General features: G+C 38.9%; 1 protein-coding gene across 1 annotated transcript in view; it reads left to right on the forward strand.

Moving 5' to 3' along the window:
• The first annotated feature begins 13852 nt into the window (after window positions 1–13852).
• The window catches only part of LOC102815127 (chromosome unknown open reading frame, human C12orf63), a 193956-nt gene continuing 183310 nt past the window's right edge, over window positions 13853–24498 (forward strand). The window contains exons 1-2 of the mRNA XM_006871817.1: window positions 13853–14002; window positions 15947–16174. Coding sequence (XP_006871879.1) covers window positions 13853–14002; window positions 15947–16174 — 378 coding nt within the window. The remainder of the gene's footprint in view (window positions 14003–15946; window positions 16175–24498) is intronic.

The following is a 24498-nucleotide window of genomic DNA, read 5'->3' on the forward strand; positions in this document are numbered from 1 at the left end:
AGATAGCATTGCACAATAAACTATTCAGGCTTATGTACGGACAGTCATGCACAGGGGTCCTCCACAGCAGGAGATCTGCCAGAGGAGTAACTGAAAGGGAAATTGGGCAGGAAAGCTCCCAGAGAAGAGAAGGGGTTTAGGGAAGCGTCGTGGATGACCTATAGCAAGATGGGGACTCCAAAAGCAGTAGCACCATTGTTATTTTAGGTGCTAAGGAGCTCTGGCAGCGTAGTGGTTACAAATTGGGCTGCGAACCGCAAGGTCAGCAGTTTGAAACTACCAGCTGTTCCGCGGGAGAAAGATGAGACTTTCTGCTCCCGTAAAGATTTGCAGCCTCGGAAACCCTGTTACAGGGTCGCTATGAGTCGGAACCGACTCCATGGCACATAAAACAACAACAATTGAGTCTAGTTGATTTTGACTCAACATGACCCCATGTAACAGAGTAGAACTGTACCATTAGGTTTTCTAGGCACTGGACTGCTAACCACATCTCCAAGGGAGAAGGATGAAATTGTTCCCATAAAGATTTGCGGCCTTAGAAACCCTGTGGACTTGCTATGAGTCAGAATTCACTCAGCAGCAGTGAGCTGTGTTTTGTTTGGTCATGTTTTCAGAGCAGTTCTGTAGGTCTTTTGTCTTCGAAGCTGTTGGATGAGTTTGAAGTGCCAACCTTTTGGTCAGCAGCTGAGCATGTCACTATTTGGCCACCCTGCTCACTGCTATCAAGTCAATTCTGACTCAGTGACCCTACAGGGCAGAGTAAAACCTTCCCATTGGGTTTTCAAGGCTGTCAACGTAACAAAGAATCCAGCCTTCAGTATGGATTACAATGCAATATAAAGAAAACAAAAATCCTCATAACCAGACCACTAAACAACATGATGAGAAAAAAAAATTGAAGTTACCAAGGATTTCATTTTACTTGGAGCCACAATTGATGCTCATGGAAACAGCAGTCAAAATTTTTGCTGCATTGGGTAAATCTGCTACGAAGATCTTTTTAAAGTGTTCAAGAGCTAAGATGTCACATTGAGGACTAAAGGTGCTCCTGACCGAAGCCCCATGTTGTAGCTGTTGTTAAGTGACATTGAGTTGGTTCTGACTCATAGTGACCCTGTATAGGTTTCCAAGGAGTGACTGATATATTTGAACTGCCGACCTTGTGGCCTAAACCGACTTTGGGTCCAGTGTTTATCCTACAGTTGCACACCAGGACTCCGACCCAAGCCCCATAGTATTTTCAATCACCTCATACACATGCAAAAGCTGGACAATGAATAAGAAAGACTGGAAGAGAATTGATTCATTGGAATTATCGTGTTGGCAAAGAACATTGAAAGTACCATGGACTGTCAGGAGAACAGACATACCTGTCTGAGTAGAAGTACAGCCAAAATGGCTCCTTGGAAATGAGTATGTTGAGACTTTGTCTCTTATACTTTGGACATGTTGTCAGAAGGGACCAGTCCCTGTAAAATGAAATCATGCTTGATAAAGTAGAGGGCCAACAGAAAAAGAGGAGGACCCCCAACGAGATGTATTGACCAGTGTCACCAATGTGACAACAGTTGTGAGGATGGTTCAGGACCAGTGTTTTGTGCTGCTCTGCTTAGGACCACCTAACAACAACAACAACAACAACAACAACAACAACAGTAATCTTTATGGAAGCAGACTGCCACATCTTTCTCCTGGAGAGCAGCTGTGGTTTTGAACCACCCACCTTTCAGTTAGCTGCCAAGCACTTAGCCACCACACCACCAGGGTCTCTACATTTCATCTATTTTTGTTGTTGTTAAGTGTGGTATTGTTGGTTCTGACTCAAACCCTATATAGGGTTTCCAAGGAACAACTGGTAGGTTTGAACCACTGCCTATGTAGTTAGCAGTCCAGTACTTATCCTACAGCACCACACCATTTCATCTAGAGGTGGCCAATATTACATTTTATTTATAGTCTTGCTAGTTTTAGAAAAAAAAAATTTATTCCATTATTTTCCCCTTTAGAAACAATACAGAGAAGTGACTTTTTTGTTTAATATTGAAGTTAGTTGATAAATGTGAACACTATGTTATAATTCAGTTGTCTAATCTCAATGGCTTTTGGATATGGAAAAGTAAGGCTCTGCTTGAGTTTAGGGAATACATTAGAGAGTGTTGAAGGCAATTGTGTCTCCATCCTTAGCACCTACCCTTGTGCTTTCTTGACCTCTCCATTTCACATTTTTAGCACCAAGAAAATGGTAAATAAGCCAGGAAGATTTGCATAAGGATAGTCAAGTGACTTCTTGATCTATTTTGTGTAAATTGGAATCATTCTTCTTTATTAAGTATCTGGAAGTTTATGTAATTGTACAATTTCTTTCTCCCTTGGTAGAAATAAGAGAACTGATGTTAGAAAAATAGCCTATCGAATCCTGGTGGATAATATGAATCCTATAATATTAAATTATGTTAAAAGAAAGAGGTTCCATCAACTATTTCTTGAGGAGATGCCTTGGAGATCTCAGATGAACCTGTATCTAGCAAATGCACACTTCAACCTACTTTTAATAAAGCTAGGGGAGCATATGAAGATGAAGTTTGGTACTTCACTGGCAATGGTCAGGTATAGTACTCATTAACGTATAATCATTTTTTAATGATATGAGCCTGAATTATATTTGTATTTATAATACTGTAATACTGATAATATTCCTATAAAAGGGCTACAGAATGGCTTTATCTTTATACTGGCCATTGGTGTATTTCCTAATTTCTTATCTTAGAATCTTAAGTGCTTATGAAGAACTTATTTGCATACATCTTGAATATGTTTATTAATATGGCTTGCAGTGCAAGGGTAAAGTGTAATTCCAACAGCAATTTAATATGAATTGTATAATAACTTTAGGTATTAGCCGGCATTAGGCAAAACTCTATTTCATTTAGAAGTATATTGTATTTTACTCTCTATAAATAGAGATCATGCATTCACATCCAGCATCAACTTTAGTAATTCAGCACATCATTAATTCAACAGATATTTTTGAGCTCATACTAAGAGTCTTTGGCTAAATACTGTGGGAGATTAAAAACTGTAGAAGATAATAAGTACATCATTTGGAATATTGTATAATCATTAAGGAGCCCTGGTGGTACAAGGGTCAAGTACTGAGCTACTAACCATAATGTTGGCATTTCAAATCTGCCTGGGGCTCTGTGGAATCTTATCCCCAAAGATCAGAGCCTAGAAAACTCTATGGGACAGTTCTAGTCTGGCCTATAGGATTGTGAGGAGTCAGAATTGACTCAGTGGCATACAACAGCATATAACTATTAAGAAGATGATAGGGAATTATTTATTCGAAAACATTGGTTGTATACCTATTCAGTACAAAACAGTGACCTCGGTGCTATGGATATTAGTTTCTATGGCTGCTTTAACAAAGTACCACAAACTGGGCAGGTTAAAACAACAGAAATTTATTTTTTTACATGTCAGGAGGATATAAGTGAGAATTCAGGTTGTTGGCAGGCCTAAGTCCCACTGAAGTCTCTAGGAAAGAATCCTTCCTTGCCTCTTGTCGATTTTGGTAGTTGCTAGTAACCTTAGCATTTCTTGGTTTATAGTGAATCTTTTGCCATATGGCTTTCTTCCCTATACATCTTTGTGCCCAAATCTCTCTCTCATTTCTCTTATAATGAGACTAGTCATTGGACTCAGGGCCCATCTAAATCACGTCTGATCTTATTGTAGCTTGATTACATCTACAAAGACTATTTCCAAACAAGGTCTCATTCACAGGTTTGGAGATTTGGACTTCAACATATCTTTTTAAGGATCACAATTCAATTTGTAACAGGTATACAAAGATGAACAGGATATACCAAACAATATGGTATAGGATAGATCACAAATGTTCAGATATAGTAATACATTCTGATAAAAAGTGAAGTACACATAAATTCTTCCGTGTCCTCTGCTGAATGAGACAGAATGAAGGAATGGTTTCATAGGAAGGGCCTTGGTCTTGGCCCTGATGAAAGTGGAAGATTAAGAAATGTTGTTATTAAGTGTTGTTGAGCCAGTTCTGACGCATAGCGACCCTGTATAGTGTTTCTGAGGAGCCGCTGGTGGGTTTGAATTGCCGACCTTCCAGTTAGCAGTCTAGTGCTTCTCCTATAGCACTACACCAGGACTCCTTAGAAATGCATAGGGATAAAGAAATAAGCATTCCAGATAGCTGGAAGAACATGAGACAGAGTCCAGGCAGAAGACATAGCATGAGAACTATAATCAAACTGTAGTCTGATAGGAATTGATAACATATGAAACAGAATGGCAGGAAATACTTAGAAAAGTAGACCAAGACCAGATCATGGGTAATATTAAATGTCGATTACCTGAAGTTTAATGAAATATGCAAAGACTTGGAGTTAGAAAACCAAAAGGGAAGAATAAGCTCAGTATTTCTCAAGCCTCAACTTAAAACACTGAAGGATTTTGTGGGCAAACTATTGAATGATGTAGCAAACAGCAGAAGTTGAAAGGAATACACTGTCACTGTTCCAAAAAGAAGTGCTTGATGTTCAACCACTTCGAGAGATAGCATGTGGTCAAGACCCAGTGGTACTGAAAGAAGTCCCAAGCTGCACTGAAGAGATTGGCAAAAATCTTTGAACAAATTGTTGCAGCACCGGAGGCACTTAAACATCTCTGCCAAATTTGGAAAACAGCTACCTAGCCAACCAGTTGGAAGAAATTCATATTTGTGCCCATTCCAAAGAGACGTGACCCACAGAATGGAGAAATGATAGGACAGTATCATTCATATCACATACAAGTAAAATTTGCTAAAGATAATTTAAAAATAGTTATAACAGTACATAGACTGGTAACTGGATTCAGACGTCAGATAGATCTTGGCTGAAAGCCAAGAATATCAGAAAAATGTTTACTTGTGCTTTATTAACTCTGTCAAGGATTTTGACTGTATAGGTCATGATAAACTATGGATAACATTGCAAAATGGTTATTCCAGAATACTTAATTATGCTCATGAGGAACTTGTAGATAGATCAAGAGGCAGCTATTAGCATAGAACAAAATATACTGATTGGTTTAAAAATCAGAGATGTGCATCACGGTTGTATATCCTTTTACCATATTTATTCAATCTGTATGTTGAGCAAATAATCCAAGAAAGTGGATTATCTGAAGAAGAGCATGGCATCAGGATTGGAGGAAGACTCATTAACAGCCTTCAGTATGCAGATGATACAGCCTTTCTTGCTGAAAGTAAAGAGGACTTAAAAGTCTTACTGATGATTGAAGATCAAAGGCCATAGTTGTTTGTTTAAGTTCAAACCTAGAAGGGAGACTCCTTCTGTGTATGTGGTTGCCCAGGGACCAAAATAGTGACCAGGAAGTCAGTCCAAGAACATTAGTTTACTACAGAAAAATATGGCTTACAAAAATAGGGAAACTTACTGACCAGCGGTGAGAATAGCGACTTTTTCTGTGACAACTGACTGGGCAGTCAAAATTCCAAACCAGGTGGAGGGAAGTGGGGGGGCTTGAGGAATCCATTTATACTATATGGTAAAGAAGCCTCATAGTTCAGGAAGGAAGGGGGAGTAGTATGAAGAGAGACTGGGGGGTGGGGGCGGGGCAGAGAAACAACCCAGTGTCAACTGTATGCTCCTCCCTAGTAAATCAGTAGGTAATCCATAGGAACACAGAGCATTGTAGGTAATCCATAGGAATACAGAGCATTGGCATGCAGGATCAGGGATGTATATCAGAGATTAAAAGAGGGGGAATGACAGGACATTTCTCATGGGATGACATTAGTGTAGCTATTTTAGAGCATTCAGCTTTTGTCCCTACACTTCACCCTAAAACTCTGAAATGACCCTTACTGCCTGTCCTCTGCACAATCCCTTGGACCTGGGCTTTGGAGATTTGCAACCAAAGGCCACAGCATGTGTACTACAACAAAGCTCTGTACCCAGGCATAAGATCCCATGATAGATAGGATGGTGAGATGCCATGAAGCCCAGGTATTGGTGTCTGCAGAGGTGATTTTCCACAGCTAACTGACTACAGAGGAGGTGAGACGTTCCTCACATACCCAGCACTCTGATTGGTCCTTTACATCAGCAATCATAGGGACCAAGCTTGCAAAGACTTTACTACAGACACTAAGGACAAAAATACAAAGAGGTGAGAGATACCAAATGCAAGGTTTGGGGCAGTGTAGGATGGAACCAAGGTGCCACTTATAAGCCTATGTCTAGCCCTTTCCTCCATGGGTCCAAAAATCTAAACCATCTGGGGCCATTTTGCCATTCCTAGGGAAGAGAGACAGTGGACTAGGTCCTGGCACAATTACAATAAGAGATTGTTGGAATCCCCAGGTACTGGTAATAGACAGTCATTCAGGGCAGAGACTTGAATTCTCATGGCCTTCTGTGGTCCTTGCATCCGTAATTGGTAGACACTGGGCTGAGTTCGTTGCTAATATTCGTTGACACATCATAGAGCTTCTTGTAGTCTCTTGGACTGTTTCTGTAAGGAATAGGTGTTGTGGCATACAATTTGTTTTAGGGTCCCATTCATTCATTCTACCAGTCTGGCTGCAGTTGAACTGTATGCAAGGTGAAAGTGCCAAACAATTCCCAGATGTTCTCCAGTGGAGAGAAGGATGCTAATACATGGAACACTAAAGTGTGTATACTCTGTGGTTGGGCCCAAATACCTTTCCACAGCCCCCGGCACATAACAACAACAGCAACAATTCCCCAAAGGGATTGTTATTTCACTAGCCACTCTTGTTCTCTTTACTGTGTTAGCCATGATGTTAGTCATTTGTACACTACCCAGCTGTTCATGCAAAGGACTATGGGGCTGGACTCGTGACTCAATACCCTCCAAGATGCCCTCAACTCAGCCCCCTCGCGGCTTCTTCCCATTCCTTGATCAGTCAATGTACCTTCAGTGGTGAGTTAATAGCCACTTCAATCCACCACGGGAGGGTTACCTTGAGTTGAACCATCTGTATACAAAGTGTCTATAGGAATCTGTCCAGCACCGTCAAGTATGTGACTTTCTCATCATGGGTTGCTGGTGCTTTTCATCAGTGACATAGGTAACTGGTCCAAGAATCTGGTGTGAATCAGCACTCAAGGGGCTGATCAAGAGGATACTTCTGTGGTACAAATATGCATGCCATTTGACCAATGTGCTGAACTGGACCATCCCTGACCAGGGTTTAGCAAAGTCCTTAACCTAACCCTATATGGAGTAGTGTGTACATACTGTTACAGGGATCCCTTTTGTGATGTCTCCTATGAGCTGTAAATGGTTGTACATGGCACAAAGTTGCTTTTCTAAAGGACTGTATGGGGTTTCTGCACCTTTCCCTAGCTGAGACCAGAATCCTAAGGGAATATGTCAGCATTATTGCTGTTGCCACAGACCCTAGCCACATCCTTTCAATTACCTGGTGTCATCCAATTCACACTCTTGCTCTACAGCTACAGTCCCAAGTACCTACACCTGCTGCATTGCTACTTTGACCTCATTAAAGGACTGCCAAAGGAGTACAGTTCCAAGTTTTCCCTTTTTTTTACTAGATGGTACAGGTGTGCAAGATCTGTGCCAAGTGGGAAATAAGGGCCTCCAATACCCCAACACTTCCAGAAATGTTTGCAACTCCTTTACTTTGGTAGAACAGCATTATGGTTTAATTTTATCAATTACAACTTTGGGAACCAACCACCTTTGTCTTATCTGAGCACACTACACCCAAGAATTTGACAGGTGATCCAGGGCTTTACAGTTTGGCATTGTTGATGACCCATCCTCATGCGCTTAGGTGCGTTACTAACTATAATGCTATTTGTTGGAGCAAGGGAAGAGAATCATAAGTTAACACCATCAATACAGTGGAACATGTGAACACCTGGAAGTTTGGCCCACTCCTCCAGGTTCTGAGCAACTAACTTCATGAATCAGTGTGCACTTGATTTCTGGTATCTATGCATGCTAAAGCAGTCAGTTTGTTCTTGGGAGACCAGTGAATGGTTAGTTCTCTCTGTGGCCTCTTGTCTCCTGATAGTCTCCATATTTAAGGCAAGGGCGAATCCAGTGGTGTCAGCATTTACCAAGCTGGGGTGCGCTAAGGGTGTCAGGCTTCTGAGGATTTTCTCATTTAACAAACTGTTGTTCAGGGTGGAGCTTTTGCTATAACTTTACTAGCACTTTTGGCTTCCAGTCAATGTTGTCATGTGGGGTGCCAGCAGCAAGCAAGTCAATCTGCAGTTTCTTCCTGGTGATCCAGAGGCTCTTTATTTTATTTTTGTCTTACTTGCTTATTACCTTCCCTCCTGCATTTCTGCAGCCCAGACATTACACCTGTGGAGCTTCTCTGTCTCCCCAGGCCTGTTACAGCCTGAGCAGCCCAGGACACCGGCTATCCTATTATGGAGTTTAATATAGTCACAAGTACTCTATAGCACTGGTTAGGAGCTGATTGTAAAATAGCATTTTTTATCCCAGTGGTAAGCAGATCATTATCAGTGCCTGATAATGTTCAGCATACACAGTGTGCCTCATCCATTGCTCTCTAACCACTTCCTGCAATTCCTCCATGGCTGTCCAGTATATGGGGCAAGCTGGAATATCTCCTTCATTTGGCCAGGCAGCCTTACAAGCAGCTATGATCCAAACTAAAAGGGATGCCCTGTGATCCTCATTCACTGCAGCATAGAGATGCTGCAAAGTGTGGGGGAGTGGTTACAGTTGCCACTTTGTACATTTCAAGGCCAGTGAGTACTATGCCCAGTATCCTATAGGTGGAGGAGCCAAGCAGCCACAGACTCTTTCCTTTCTGCCTGTACCTAGTTACCAGTTCTTCCAACTCAGCAGATGTGTAGTCCCTCAGTGTTTTGAGTTATCAGCATTCAGGAGCGACAGATCAGCAGGATACATACCAACTGGGCAAGGCTAGTCAGTTTTAATTTTAGGAGTCATAACTGGTCAGACCTCAAGATGGACACCTTGATCTCTTCTTCCCAGGTCTCCCCTTCTAACTAGGTTCAGGATTCCAACGGGTCCCACCACTTGGGGTCCCAGTCCACCTTCATAATTACTGCCCCACATGCTGCCACAGCAGGCGCTGTCCTTTCACTTTGACTAAGTGGCAGGCTAGAGACGCCACAGTGAAATCCGATGTTTGGAGACAGGTGGCTAGGGCCTCAGTGATAATAGCCTGCATTACTCAATCTCTGTGCTTCTGTAGTGGCATGGAGCACACAGAGTAGTGACCAGGCTACTGAGTTGACCAGCACCCTAGTGTCCTTAGCCTTGCAGATCCCAACTCCCTATAGGAGTTCCAGCAATCCTTGAAGTATTGTTAGAGTGTCCCTGCACTTACTCTCTAGTCCTCATGTTTGTAACAATTGAATCATGGGGACACACTTGGAGACCAATGGCCATCCCAGGATTTCCCCACCAAGTCCCTTTTCATCTCCCACCTCATCTTGGGACTATTGGGTTTATTTTTTTGTTCTCCTCACCAATTGTTTGGGTTTGTACCCAGACGGGAGAATATATGCTAGAGGGGGAAAGGGCAATATTGGTAACTGGAGAATAGATTGACGTTGTCAAAGACTTCATTTTGCTAGGATCCACAATCAGCACTCATGGAAGCAGCAGTCAAGATTAGGTAAATCTGCTGCATAAGACCTCTCCAAGTATTCAAGAGCAAAAATATCAGTTTGAAAACACACTTGACAGAAGCTATGCCATTTTAAACAGCCTCATACGCATGTGATAGAAAATGAATGAGGCAGACTGTATAATAATTAATGCATTGAATTATGGTGTTGTATAAGAATATTGAAAGTATCATGGACTGTCAGTAGAACAAACAAATCTGTGTTGGAAGTTATACAGCCAGATAGCTCTTTAGAAGCCAAGATGGCAAGACTTCATCTCTCATACTTTGGAAATATTATCAGGAGGGACCAGTCCCTGGAGAAGGACATCATGCTTGGTAAAGTGGAGAGTCAGTGAAGGAGAGGGAGATCCCAGTGAGATGGATTGACACAGTGGCAGCAGCATTGGATTCCAGTGTAACGACAATTGTGAGGATGATTCAGGACTGGGCAGAGTCTTGTTCTATTGTGTATTGGGTTACTATGAGTTGGAACTGACTCAATGGCACAACAACAACAAACCTGACGTTTATTTTTTATACTTAAACGCTGATAGACAATTAAGGATTTTGAGCAGGGCCGTGATAAGAAGTTTCTATGGCAGCAGCCTATCAAATGGATTGGAGGGAGGAAAGTCTTTGTACAGAGATATAAATTAAGTGGGTCTTTATTCTAATAAATCATTAAGAAAAATTTAGAGTTAAAATCCCCAGTGAACTTTGTCCCAGTTCCTGTTCCTCCAGTATTTTGGTTAAAATCACAGCCAGACTGTACCTTCTCAAAAACATCTTCAGCCAGATCCCATGGCTATGGGCTCTGCCAGACCTGCATTCAACTTGCATTGGCTTACCTGACCAACAGAGAAGGCTTTTAGCAAAGTGATCTGCTTATGGGACCAAGCCAGGGGAAGTATTCCAGGCTAAAGGGGCTTCCTTAATGTCCTTTCAAAAGTTTTCTCTGAGCTGCCTTACACCTTCATAATTAACGCCCCACATGTTGCCACAGTAGGCACTGTCCTTTCAGTTTGGCTAAGTGGCAGGCTAGAGACTCCACTGTGATGACCATTCATGTATGGTTATTTGGCAGAACAAGAAGACAATGGTCACATTTGTGTCAGGGTAGCTTGGTATTATATTTGATTTTATTAAAATGATTTTAAATATTCATTGTTTGTATACTATGCATTTTCTGTGGAAGTATATTTACCCTTTATTTTTAAAAGGAAATAACATTGATTGTGGAAACATTGGTCTGTATAGTAGGTGTCTTCACTGAGTTTTGCTTAAATCAAGTGGCTCTTATTTAACTTAAAGTATTCTTTCAGCACTCGTTGAGTGAGTATAGATCTTTCAATCTTATTTTCAAGGCCATTGTACGGCAATAGAAATAGATGCTATAATTCCTCCGAGCAAAATGACATTTTATCATTTTAAAAGTTCACTGGAAGTTGTTTGGTTTTGGACAAGTTGCAAATACTTGTTGTTAAGTGCCATCGAGTTGAGACACATAGCGACCCTGTATAGGGTTTCCAAGGAGCAGCTGGTGAGCTTGAACCACTGACCTTGCAGTTCAAATGACTTTGCTATCTGACGCATTAGCCCACAGTGCCATACCAGGAATCTTAAATACTTGGTGGCCCACAATTTGTGAGCACTAACAAGTTCAAACCGTGAACTTGTTAAAACCCTGAACTGTGGCTCCTTGGAACCACAGTGTTGCTATAAGTCAGAACCGACTCAACAGCATTTTACAACAACAATAACAACAACTGAAAATGTTTTAAAACTCAAAGTATATTGTATTTTAATTGTATTTAATTCAATTTTGCATATATTATTATTTTAATGCATTTTTTTTTCCTTTACAGTTTCCAATCATTTGATCCTAATATATTCTCATTATATAATTCAGGAATTGTATTACCAATAGGAAAGTTTGCAGTAGAAAATCATAAAGCAATGCTTGATTTCCTTCCTACAGCTAAAAAAACAAGGACCAACTTATCATCAGGTAAAACAAATAAGCCAATATACTATCAAATTGCCTCTAGGTTTTTATTCACAAACACAATTCAACACATGTATACACACACAAACACACAGAGCTGCACACACAATATTCCAAAGACACAGAAATTCAGTTGAGCTGTGATACTTTAAAGGAAATTTTGTTTTCTCTTTTAAAAAAATTCTATATTTTTATTTTCTTATCATATATATTTGGAAATATTCATGTTCTGTTCTGACCTAAACCAGTTTGGCTATTCAGCCCATATAAAATTGTTTTGTTAAATATTGGCAGCCTCTAGTGGTTCAAGATAGGTGAGCCCTTGCTAACAAGTTATAGAACCAATTCTATCATATTAATGCCAACAGGCACAAAACAGTCTTCCAGCCTATTCTGTGTTTAGGGCAGTCTCATTCTTGCCCTAGGATCTCCACCACCATGTTCCATAAAAGTTCTTCACTCTATGATGAATGCAACAATATGGGTATGGTAGGGTCAAGTAGTGTTAGTTGACCCTGGTTAGTAATAGGGACCTTTATGAACTAGAGAGATGTGGGGGCAAACAGCTCTTGATCTGAGGTGTTGGAATGATAACTTGCATGTGCTGGACTTGAATCATTGTTCTATCCCATTACTGCAGAAATAATTGAGCCTGAACACTACTTCTCACCATATTTGTTTACCAGGCCTGCCTTACAAAATGATACAGTCTACATGGCCTATAAGAACAGAAATTTGTTGTCTTAAAGTTCTGGAGGCTAGAAGTCCAAATGAATGCATCAGTCGGGCGTGTTGTCTTCAAAGTCTCTAGAGGAAGACCCTTTGTTGCGTCTCCCAGTTTTTGACTTGTAGATTTACCTTCACATGACTGACTGTCTTCCCCCTGTGTACCTTCTGCTCATTTTATAAGGACATTATTCAGATTGGATTAGAATCTCCCCTACACTTCAGTATGACCTCATGCTAATTTAACTGATAATATCTTCAAAGACACCTTATTTCTAAAGAAGTTCACATTCATAGATAGCAGGGAATAGGGCTCTCACATATTCTTTTGAGGAACACAATTTAATATGTAAGTGCAACCAATTAACTATCTTGAATATCACCCATTTCACAAATAAAACTTACTGATAATATCTTAATGCTATGATAAAACCTCATATAGATTTTTAATAATGGTAATCTAAGTGCTGTATGATAAATTATTGTTTATTGGGATACTTTATATACTAGTTAACTTTTTATGCTAGAGTGTTGATTCATTAGAATAGTTGATTATTATGAGTTGGACTGCTAACTGCAGGTCACCAGTTTGAACCTACCAGCTGGTCTATAGGAGAAAGATGAAGCTTTCTGCTCCAATAAAGATTTACGGCCTCAGAAACCCTGTGCAGATTGCTATGAGTCAGAACTGACTTGATGGCACACAACCACTACCACCATATACTTTCTATTTTTTGTAAGGTACATATTAGATGTAACTGTATCTACATGTCATATCATATATATTGAAGTATTTTAAAGAAAATTCAATTGATTTTTGCACATAGTTTAAAAAAAAAATAAACTACCTACCTACTTACCTAATGTCTACCATGAAACTGGCAACAGATTATTCTAATTCTGAGATTTGCTACCTAGTGAAGAGTTTTCTCAGAGATGGTTTGTGCCTGGAGAATGTTCTGTGCTTTTATGCCAATAAGAGAGTGAGTGACTGGAGCCATTCGATGGCACAAAGGCCAGGGAGAGTCACTTGCTTTCTGTTTTGTGTTCTGGGGATGATTAAGGAACAATGTTGGCTCAAAAAACACGTACATTCCCGCCTCTGCATTGCTTCTTTTGCCAACTCCCTTGCCTGGGACAGTCTTTTGTATATTCTTGCCACAAGCTGAGTTGTGACCCTCCATTAAGACATAACATAAGAGCTTCTTTCTCTAGAAACTTTTCCTAGTTCATTGAGTCCATGGTAACCCTGTCCATTCTTCAAACTAAGCATGCATTTTTTATTTATTTTAATTTGACACTCATTTGATATATGTTGTATTTTCTGGAACTAATTTTCTATTTTCAATAACGTTCCACCTTATTTTTGTATTGTAGATGCTGATGAATTTTCAGTGTTTAATAGTTCCAAAATGAGTGAGAAAGATGTTCCCAAGACACAAACAAGTTCTGACTCAGACTCGCTATCATTTCTTAGTTTTAAGGAAAAGGACCGAACAACGACAAATATGGGTCTAGTGGACCATTTTACGAAAATCTTTTTGCACTGCAGAAGAGCAATGGTAACGTCATTTTAATTTGCTAATGTAGTAGACCTAAATCTCATTCCATAAACTCAGGTGTGTAAAATGTATTATGTTTATTTACTTATTTGTTTACATATTTTTAATATCAACTTTGAGATCCTATCTTGCTGAATTTCACCTGGGTTGGCTTTGAGGTTTGCCTGCCATGGCCTCATAGAGAGGAGGCAAGCTCCTTTAACATGCATTGTAGTCGGACATTCACACATTGCCCAAACGAGTGACTCTTGTCCACACAGTCCCTTCATGCACACACCTCTCTGCTGCTTTCTTGCCACAAGTGGGACTGGGGTTTCTGTTGAAACCAGGGGCTCCTCTTTGGATCCTGCTTCCTCCTAGAGTATTGTTCCTCGCACCACAGATCTCTCTCTCTTTCCTCTATCACAGAGGAAGATCAGTCTAGCCTATAGGCTGGTCCTGCCTCACTCCCCATCCCAAATCTCCTACTGCTCTCCAACGACTTTTTGTCTTTTCCTTGTTTATGTTACCTGGGAGCTTGTGAGACTCTGCACTGGAATCATTGGGTGCTAAGCAATTTGTTTCCTTTTTCATAGAACAGGAAGGCCATAGATACTACACCTAGCCTGGCTAGTCAGGAAAGAAACAGTTAAGTCTCCATATTCTTTCTGAAGTGGACAGAGTGATCTTTAAAAATGTTAAATAGACCTACATCGTGCCCCTTGGACTTCTCATCCTGTCCTCCTTTCCTCTGGCTTCAGGGCCATGGAGGAGCTGGGCTCTGCTTGCTACTCTGCTCAGACTCAGCCCACTCCTGCCTCTCTGATCTTATAAGCACTAAGCTTTTTCCCTCCTTGGCCCTCAGTTTCATCCTCCATCCTTGGTACTTGCTCTGCCTGTAGTCTCAGTTGCTCTCCTCCCAGCACTCCCATCCTGGCCACCCCCTGGCTCTGCCTTCGCTTAATTTGTGCAATGCATCATTCAGGTCTCTGTGTTAATGACACCTTCTCAAAGAGGACTTTTCTGACTGTTGTTAGGAGCCATCGAATCGGTTCTGACTCATAGCAACCCTATGTACAACCCTGTGTTGTTATATTTGAGCCCATTGTTGGAGTCACTCTCTCAATTCATTTCCCTGAGGTGCTTCTCCTTCTTTGCTAGTCAGCTTCACCAAGCATGATGTCCTTTTCCAGGGGCTGGTTCCTCCTTCTATTATTTCCAGAGCATATGAGACAACATCTTGTCATCCTTGCTTCTCAAGTGTATTCTGGCTGTATTTCTAACTGCTCTGTCTCAAAGAACATGCTTTCTTACCCTCTATTGCATCTGGCCTGTTTTCTCTTTTATTTTTCCTTACACTTATTATTCCATGAACTTATATTTTTGTCTACTTTTCTAGTGTCTGTCTCCCCTCTAAAATTTAAACAGCAGGAAAGAAGCCCTAGCTTTCCCTGCCCACTGTTGTATCCTTGGCAACTAGAACAATGGAAATCTTTGGTGTCAGACCAGTAGCTCACCTCTTAGTAGACTCATGACCTTGGGCAAGTTAGCTCTATGTCTCACATCCTCATTTGGAAATTGGATATAATACTAATGCATACTGGCTTTATAGAGTTTTTGTTTAATTAAATGAGATAATTTTATTTAATTAAATGAGATAGTGTATCTAGCACATAGGAAATGGTAAATAAAAAGTGATTTTAGCTATCTTTATTATTGGAGTCTTGGTGTGGCTCTGTAAGATAAGCACTGGACTGCAATGTTGCTTTGAGTTTCAAGTTCAACAGTTCAAACTCACCAGCTGCTCTTTGGAAACCCTATACAGGGTTGCTGTGAGTTGGAACTGACTCAACAGCACTGAACAAAAAGAACAATTATTGATGCAGTAATTGCAGAAAGATGAAATTATTCAATGAAAAGGAACTTTGGAACTTTGGAATCATTTGAATGTTGCATGTGTTTTAGGTTCTTGCTCATCGTGGTGGCTACTGGACTCTGCTTCAGAACTCCTGTCGGGCCTTTTGGAACTATTCTCAGGAGCTGCAGATACTTCTTAAACAAGCACTCGATCTTTACAAAACATTTCCTATTAATCAAGATGCTTTCCTCTGTACTTCTGTCTTACCATTCTATTTGGGAGCAGAATTACTTATTGACATGTTAATAGAACTACAAAATACCAATTCTATTAAGGTAAGAACTTTTTTGTAATTATTTTAATTCTATTCAATTAAAAAATATTTTTAGACTATGCAGATTTGAGTGTGTAGAAATCAAGGTTTTTTTGAGATCCTATTTAGGTGGTTTTTATTTCATTTGTTTCTCATTATAATTTGGTTCACAATACATAACTTGCATTGATGTTAATTAAAAATATCCCAGTCTGAAAGTAACATTTAATGAGCTCCAATTTCTACATAAACTGATTTTAATACATTTGATCCACACAACAACCTTTTTAACAGAGAAAGACTATAGTTTGGTCAGTGATGTTTATTTTTCTGCTTCTTCTTTCCCTGGTTTGTTACTGTAGCTCTTGGAGAATTTGCAGCCATTTTAAGTATCACATTGTAATTGAAAGCATGGGAATAAAATGGAAATGTAGTAAGCACCAAAACACATTGAGCCATGGAGAGAATATTTTTTAAATTTTGTATTGTTGGGCTTAAGATATTTCTAAAATATCTAAGATATATGCCCACAATGGCACAAAGGAATAGAGAGGGTATTGATATTAAATTGGTTTGAAGGTGTTGGTGGGTTTGAAATGCTAACCTTCTGATGTTTAACCACTGCCCCATCAGGGCTCCTTCTACTGAATGAGTCTTAATTTAATATCACTGATTTCCTAATAAAAGAGGAGAAGACACAAAGAGCCAGAGACACCAAGGGAGAACACCAAATGATGCCAGATTTGCAAGTCAAGGATTGCCTCAAGGTACCAGAAACTAGGAGATAGGCATAGAACAGTTTCTGAAAACACTCTGAGGGAATCAACACAGCTGATACCCTGATTTGGACTTCTGGCTTCTAGGATTGTTAAATGATTTTATAAGAAAATATATGTTCTTAGAAGTTTGTGGTATTTTGGTATGGCAATCATAGCAAATGACTTACACATACCAATGATAAATGTGTATGCATCTAATAATGGAGATTCAGAATACATGGAACAAAATTCATGGAACTTTAAGGGAAAACAGGTAAGTCTACAGTCATGGGTGGAGATGCCCTCAATAATTTTTAGAAAGCTAGTCAAAAAATGACACAGCATAATGAATATTTGAATACTATCAACCAATTTGATTGATATTTATGGAGTCATACACCTAATACCTGGAATCCTGGTGTGGCACTGTGGGTTAATGCACTGGACTGCAAAGTCAGTTTGAACAGCAAGAGCGGCAGTTGAAGCTCACCAGCTGCTCCTTTAAAACTCTATAGAAGGTCAGTATGGTTGGGAACTGACTTGACAGTATTTAGCATCAACAACAATGACACTTAATAACTGCAGAATATATATTATCAGGTGCACATGATATATTCACCAAGATGGATCATATACTGAATCAAGAAAATAAATCTTAATAAATTTAAATATAGAAATCTTAAAGAGTATGTTCTCTGACCACTACAGAGTTTAATTATACATATTGTTGTTCGGGTCTGTTGAATAGGCCCCCGTCCATAGCCACCCTGTGTACACCAGATCGAAACACTGCCCAGTCTTGTGCTACCTTCACAGCTGCCATGTTTGAGCCCATTGTCACAGCCACTGTCATCCTTGTGAGGATTTTGCTCTGTTCTAATTACTGCCTCTTGGTGTTCTAATTACTGCCTCATTGAGGGACTCCCTCTAGTTCTGTGATTCTCTACTTTATCAAACATGATGTCCTTATTCAGTGACTGGTCCCTTGATAACATGTCTTGTCATCCTCACATTCTGGCTGTACTTATTCCAAGACAAAACTGTTTGTTCTTTTGCCAGTCCACAGTACATTCAGCATTTTTCACCTGCACCAGAATTCCTCAGCCTTCCTTATTCATTATTCAACTTTTGCATGCATATAAGGTGATTGAAAATACCATGACTTGCATCAGGCTCACTTTAGTCCTTAAAGTGACACCTTTGATTTTTTAACACTTGAAAGAGCTCTTTGGCAGCAGATGCAACATGTCATTTGATTTCTTGACTCCTGTTTCCATGGGTGCTAATTGTGGATTCAAGTGAAATGAAATCCTTGAAAACTTTAGTCTTTTCTTCGTTAATCATGATGTTGTTTATTCATTGTGAGGATTTTGCTTTGTTCTAATTACTGCCTCTTGGTGTACATACAGGTTTCTCGTGAGCACAATTAAATGTTTTGTAATACCCATTATTTACAATGTTATCCATAGCTTGTCATGATCTACACAGTCAAAAGCCTTGAATTGTCAATAAAGCACAAGTAAACATCTTTTTGATATTCTCTACTTTCAGCCAAGATCCAGGTGACAACAATGATACACTCCACACCCTTGTCTGAATCCAGCCTGAATTTCTTGCAGTTCCCTGTCAATCAATGTACTGTTGTAACTGATTTTAAATTATCTTCAGCAAACTTTGACTTGAATGTGATATTAATGATATTGTTTGATGATTTCTGCATTCTGTTGGGTCACCTGTCTTTAAAATGGGCACAAATATGGATCTCTTCCTGTCGATTAGTCAAGTAGCAATCTTCCAAATTTCTCATCATTGATATGTGAGCCCCTCCAGTGCTGCAACAGTTTGTTGAAAGAGTTCATCAATGTGTATTCCATCAGTTCCTGCAGCTGTGTTTTTTGCCAGTGCCTTCAGTGAAGCTTTGACTTCTTCCTTCAATACTATCAGTTCTTGACCAGATGCTACCTCTTGCAATGGTTCAGCATCAGCCTTTTGGTACAGTGACTCTGTGTATATCTTCTTTCTTCTTTTGATGCTTTCTGCATCATTTACTTGTCTGTCAGTTTGTTGTACTTTTGTGGCTTGCTTGTTGCTGTGATGCTGGAAAATATTCCACCAGTATTTCAAATACCAGCAGGATCACTCCTGGTAGACTGTTTTTAGCAAAGTTTCCAAACTGAGACATACTAGGAAGAAGGCGAGGCAGACCACTTAAGAATGTTGAGCCACTGAGAGCCTAATGAAGAGTAGTGAAACTGACATTACTATAATACATGAAAAAAAAAACACCTCACTTATTTTGAATTTGAGCAGCATGTTAGTTACTAAATAGTCCATGTGGCAAAGAAGAAAACACAAAGGAATACAAAATATTTCAAACTGATGATACATAAAAATTTAAAACATAAAATAGTGCTTACAGGGAAATTTGTTGCTCTGGATACTTAATAGAAATGAAGAAAACAGTAAACCCAATTAAGTATTCATCTGAAAGAACTATACAAATTTAGCATATTAAAATGAAAGAAAGAAAAGAAATTATAAGAGAAAATGAAACAAATGGTTAAAGTAGAAATCAATTGAATATAAAACAAAAGTAATAAAGACAAAGATTAATCTTTTAAAAAGATTTTGAAAAACAAAAGCAATAAGTGCAAATTATCAATATTATCAAAAAAGAGAGTCATCACTTCAGAAACAATTGATATTAAAATGAAAATAAGGGAAGAATGTGATTAAATTTAATAACAAATTTTTCATCTTAGAAGGACAAATTTATTCCAAAGTACAATTTAATAATCCTGACATAAGAAGCTACATTACTAATTTCAAGACTCATTAAAGCTAAAGTAGATAGAAGAGTATGATGTTGCCATAAAGGAAGAATTGTATCAATTGAACAATGTAGAATTTAGAAGTAGACACATGCAAAGTCATTCAAAGGACTCAAAAACAAACAAAAAGACACGTTCTAGTGCTCTTGTTGTGGTCTCTAAAAATCATTTCTCAATAAAGGATATGGGGAAGATGTGCTGGTTGACCTGTAAGGTAAATGGTTCAAACTCATCAGCCGCTCTTCAGAAACTCTGTACAGGGTCGCTATGAATCAGTACTAGCTTGATGGCACTTAACAACAACAACAATGGAGTCCTGAGATAGTACTGTGGGATAAACACAGGGCTGCTAAACACAGGTTTGAACTGCCAACTACTCCTAGGAAACCCTATACAGGGTCACTGTGAGTTAGAACCAACTCGATAGAACAGCTTTTGTATTCTATATGAACTATGTGAAAGGGTAACCAAATAGTTGATGATGAGAAACATCCACGTAATAAATGAAGAAAACATGTTGGAATTAGAATATCAGAACTTTGCACTACTTAATGAATTAATGAGAGGATAAAACAGCACCTATGAAGTATGTTATTATTGTTAGGTACATTCATGTTAGTTCTGATTCATAGCTATCCTGTGCACAACAAAATGAAACACTGCCTAATCCTTACACATCCTCACAATTGTTGTTATGTTTTAGTCCATTGCTGCTGCCACTGTGTCAGTCTGTCTCGTTGGGGGATCTTCCTCTGTTTTGTTGGTACTTTACTTTTCCAGGCTTGAGAACTGGCCCATTCTGACAACATGCCCCAAATATGAAAGACGAAATCTTGTTGTCCTGGCTTCTAAGGAACATCCTTGCTGTACGTCTAAGATAGATTTGTTCTCCTGGGAGCCCATGGTACTTTCAGTACTCTGCTCCAAGATCAAAATTCAAATACATTGATTCTTCTATGATCTTTTATTTTTATTTTCCAGCTCTCACATGTGCATGAATTGACTGAAAATACCACGGCTTGGGTAAGACACACCTTTTTCCTCAAAGTGACATCTTTGGTCTTGAACACTTTAAAGAGGTCTTTTACCACAGATTTGCCTGAATTAGGCATGTAATTTGATTTCTTGACTGCTTCTCCCATGAATGTTGATTGTGGATCTAAGCATATTATTTATTGGTCCAGTTGTGAGGATTTTCATTATCTTTACATTGAGGTGCAATCCATACTGAAGGCTATAGTTTTTAATTTTCATCAGTAAGTATTTCAAATACTCTTCACTTTGACTGGACGAGGTTCTGTCATCTGCATATTGCAGGTTGTTAATGATTCTTGCTCCAATCTTGATGCCATGTTCTTCTTTATATAACCCAATTTCTTGGATTATTTGCTCAGCATATAGATTGAATAAGTATGGTGAAAGAATACATTACATTCCTGGTGTACACCTTTCCTGATTTTAAACCCTTCACCATCCTCTTATTCTGTTGGAATGACATCTTCTTGGTCTATGTACAGATTTCTCATGTGCACAATGAAATGTTCTGGAATACACATTTTTAGCAATGTTACCCATATTTTATTGTGATCCATAGAGTTGAATGCCTTTGCATAATCAGTAACAAATAAGTAAACATCTTTCTGGTATTTTCAGCTTCCAACTAAGATCCATCTAATGTCAGCACTGGTATACCTAATTCCACATCCTCCTCTGAGCCCATGAATTTCTGGCAGCTCACTGTCAATGTACTATTGGAACTGTTTTGAAATTATCTCTAGCAAAATTTTACTTGCATGTGATTTGATTGTACTGTTCGATGATTTCCACAATCCATTGGGTTACCTCTCTTTGGAATATGCACAAATATAGCTCCCTTCCAATAAATAGACCAGGGAGCTGTTTTCCAAATTTCTTGGCATAGATTAGTGAGTGCCTCCAGTGCTGTATCACATTATTGAAAGATTTAAACTTGTATTCCATTAGTTCTCTTAAAACCTTGTTTTTCAATATTGCAACTTGAAGCTTGAATTTTTTTTTTCTTCAGATATTTAAGCTTGAGAAATGCTGTCTGTGTTCCTCCTTTTTGGGTCTTTGTACATTTCATTAAAATACTTTACTTGGTTTTTTTGGCTGCACTTTGAAATTTTCTTTTCAATTCTTTTATTTCCTTATGTCTTCCATTTGTTTTAGCTTCTTTATACTCAAGAGCAAGTTTCAGAATTTGTTCCGACATCCATCTTGGTCTTTATTTTCTGTCTTCAATGACTCTTTGCTTTCTTCATTTTTGATGTTCTTGATGTCATCTCATTGATCAAAAGCACATGATATTAATGTATAATGCATAAAATTTGTTCTTGAGATGGTCTCTAAATTCAGATAGGGGATATTCAAGGTCATATTTTGGCACTCATGGACATCTTCTGATTTTTCCAGCTTCAGCCTAACTTGCATATGAGCAATTGATAGTCTGTTCCACAGTCTACCCTCTCATTATTTGTTGTTATTTGATACCACAGAGTCAATATGACTCATAGTGACCCTGTGCACAACAGAACGAAAAACTACCCGGTCCTGGACCAACCTCACAATTGTTGCTACGACTGAGTCCATTGCTCTGTCACTGTGCCAATTCATCTTGTTGGTGATCTTTCTCTTTTTCTCTGACCCTTCACTTTACCAAACTTGATATCCTTCTCCAGCGACTGGTCCTTCCTGATAATATGTCCAAAATATGAGAGATGAAATCTGGTCATCCTGCCTTCCAAGGAGCATTCTGGCTGTACTTTTTCCAACACAGATCTGTTTCTTTTGGCAGTCCATGGTACTTTGAATATTCTCCTCCAAAACCATAACACAAATGCATCAATTCTTCTGTGGTCTTACTTATCCACTATCCAACTTTCACATGCATACGAGGTTATTGAAAATACCATGGCTTGCATCAGGCACACCATAAACTGACATCTCTTCTCTTCAACACTTGCACTTGTGCAGCAGATTTGCCTAATGCAATATGTCTTTTGATTTCTTGAATGCTGTTTTCATGAGTGTTGATAGTTGATCCAAGAAGAATGAAGTCCTTGATAACTTCAATATTTTCTTCGTTTATATGGATGTTATTTATTGGTTCAGTGATGACGATTTTTGTTTTCTTACGTTGAAATGCAACCCATACCAGAGGCTGTGGTCTTTGATCTTCATCAGTAAGTATTTTAAGTCCTCTTCACTTTCAGCAAGCAAGGTTGTATCATCTGCATATCGCAGGTTGTTAATGAGTCTTCTTCCAATCCCAATGCCATATTTTTCTTCATATAATCCAGATTATCAGATTATTTGCCCAGCATACAGATTGAATAGGTGTGGTGAAAGAATACATTTCTGGCTCATATCTCTCCTAATTTTAAATCATTTGGTGTTCTCTTGTTCTGTTTGGACAACTGCCTCTTGGTCTATGTTCAGGTTCCTGATGAGCACAATTAACTGTTCCCAAAATACTCATACTTCATAGCTTGTCATGATCCACACAATTGAAAGCCTTTGTGTAGTCAATAAAACACAGTTACCATCTTTCTAGTATTCTCTGCTTTCAGCCAAAATTAATCTGACATCAGCAATGATATCCCTTGTTCCACGTCCTTTTCTGAATCTGGCTTGAACCTCTGGAAGTTCTCTTGTCAACTTATGGTCACAGTCATTTTTGTACTGTCTTTAGTAAAACCTTACTCACTTTGGATATTTATGATATTTTTCTTGTTTAGGCTGATGATATTAAGCTTCTCCATCCTCTGTTCCCACAAATATAGTAAATTTCATCTGGTGAGATGTATGTATATTTGCTTTTTATGTTGAAAAAGGTATTTGCAATGAAGAAGTTGTTGGTCTTACAAAATTCTATATACTATTTCCAGAAACATTTCTGTCACCAAGACCATATTTTCCAACTACGATTCCTTCTTTTTTGTTTCCTACTTTCTCATTACAACCACAGTAAATATCAGTGCATCTTGATTGCATGTTTGATTCATTTCAGACCAAAAAAGTTGGTAGAATTCTTCAGTTTCATCATCACTGACTTCAGTTCAGTGGTTGGTGTGTACACTTGAAAAATAGTGGTATTAACTGGTCTTCCTTGTAGGTGTATGAATATTATCCTATCACAGACAACATTGTACTTCAAGATAAATCTTGAAATGTTCTTTTTGACAATGAATGTGACACCACTCTTCCTCAATTTATCATTTCCAGCATAGCAAACCATATGATTGTCCAATTCAAAATGGTTAATATCAGTCCATTTCAACTCATGTTGTTGTTGTTGCTAAGTGCCGTTGAGTTGATTCTGACTCTTAGCCACCCTGTGTACAATTTCAAGGATCAACCTGGTGGGTTTGAATCACCTACCATGAGGGAAACAATCAAGTGCTTATCCTACAGGTCCATACCAGGAATCCTTTCAACTCATTAATGTATAATTGATCTTTGTGCATTCTAGACCATATTTTACAACTTCCAGTTTTCTTGGAATCATACTTTGTACATTTCATGTTCTGATTATTAATGGATATATACAGATTTTCCTCCTCATTTTGAGTTGTGCCTTCTCAGCAAATGATGGTCCCAAAAATTTTATTCCATTTATGCAATCACGGTCAACTCTACTTTGAGGAGGCAGCTCTTCCCTAGTAATATTTTGAGTGCCTTCCAACTTGAGGGGCTCATCTTCTGGCAGTATATCTGACACTATTCTGGTGCTATTC

This window comes from Chrysochloris asiatica, unplaced genomic scaffold, assembly GCF_000296735.1.
Source record: "Chrysochloris asiatica unplaced genomic scaffold, ChrAsi1.0 scaffold00174, whole genome shotgun sequence".
In the NCBI taxonomy this organism is placed as follows: domain Eukaryota; kingdom Metazoa; phylum Chordata; class Mammalia; order Afrosoricida; family Chrysochloridae; genus Chrysochloris; species Chrysochloris asiatica.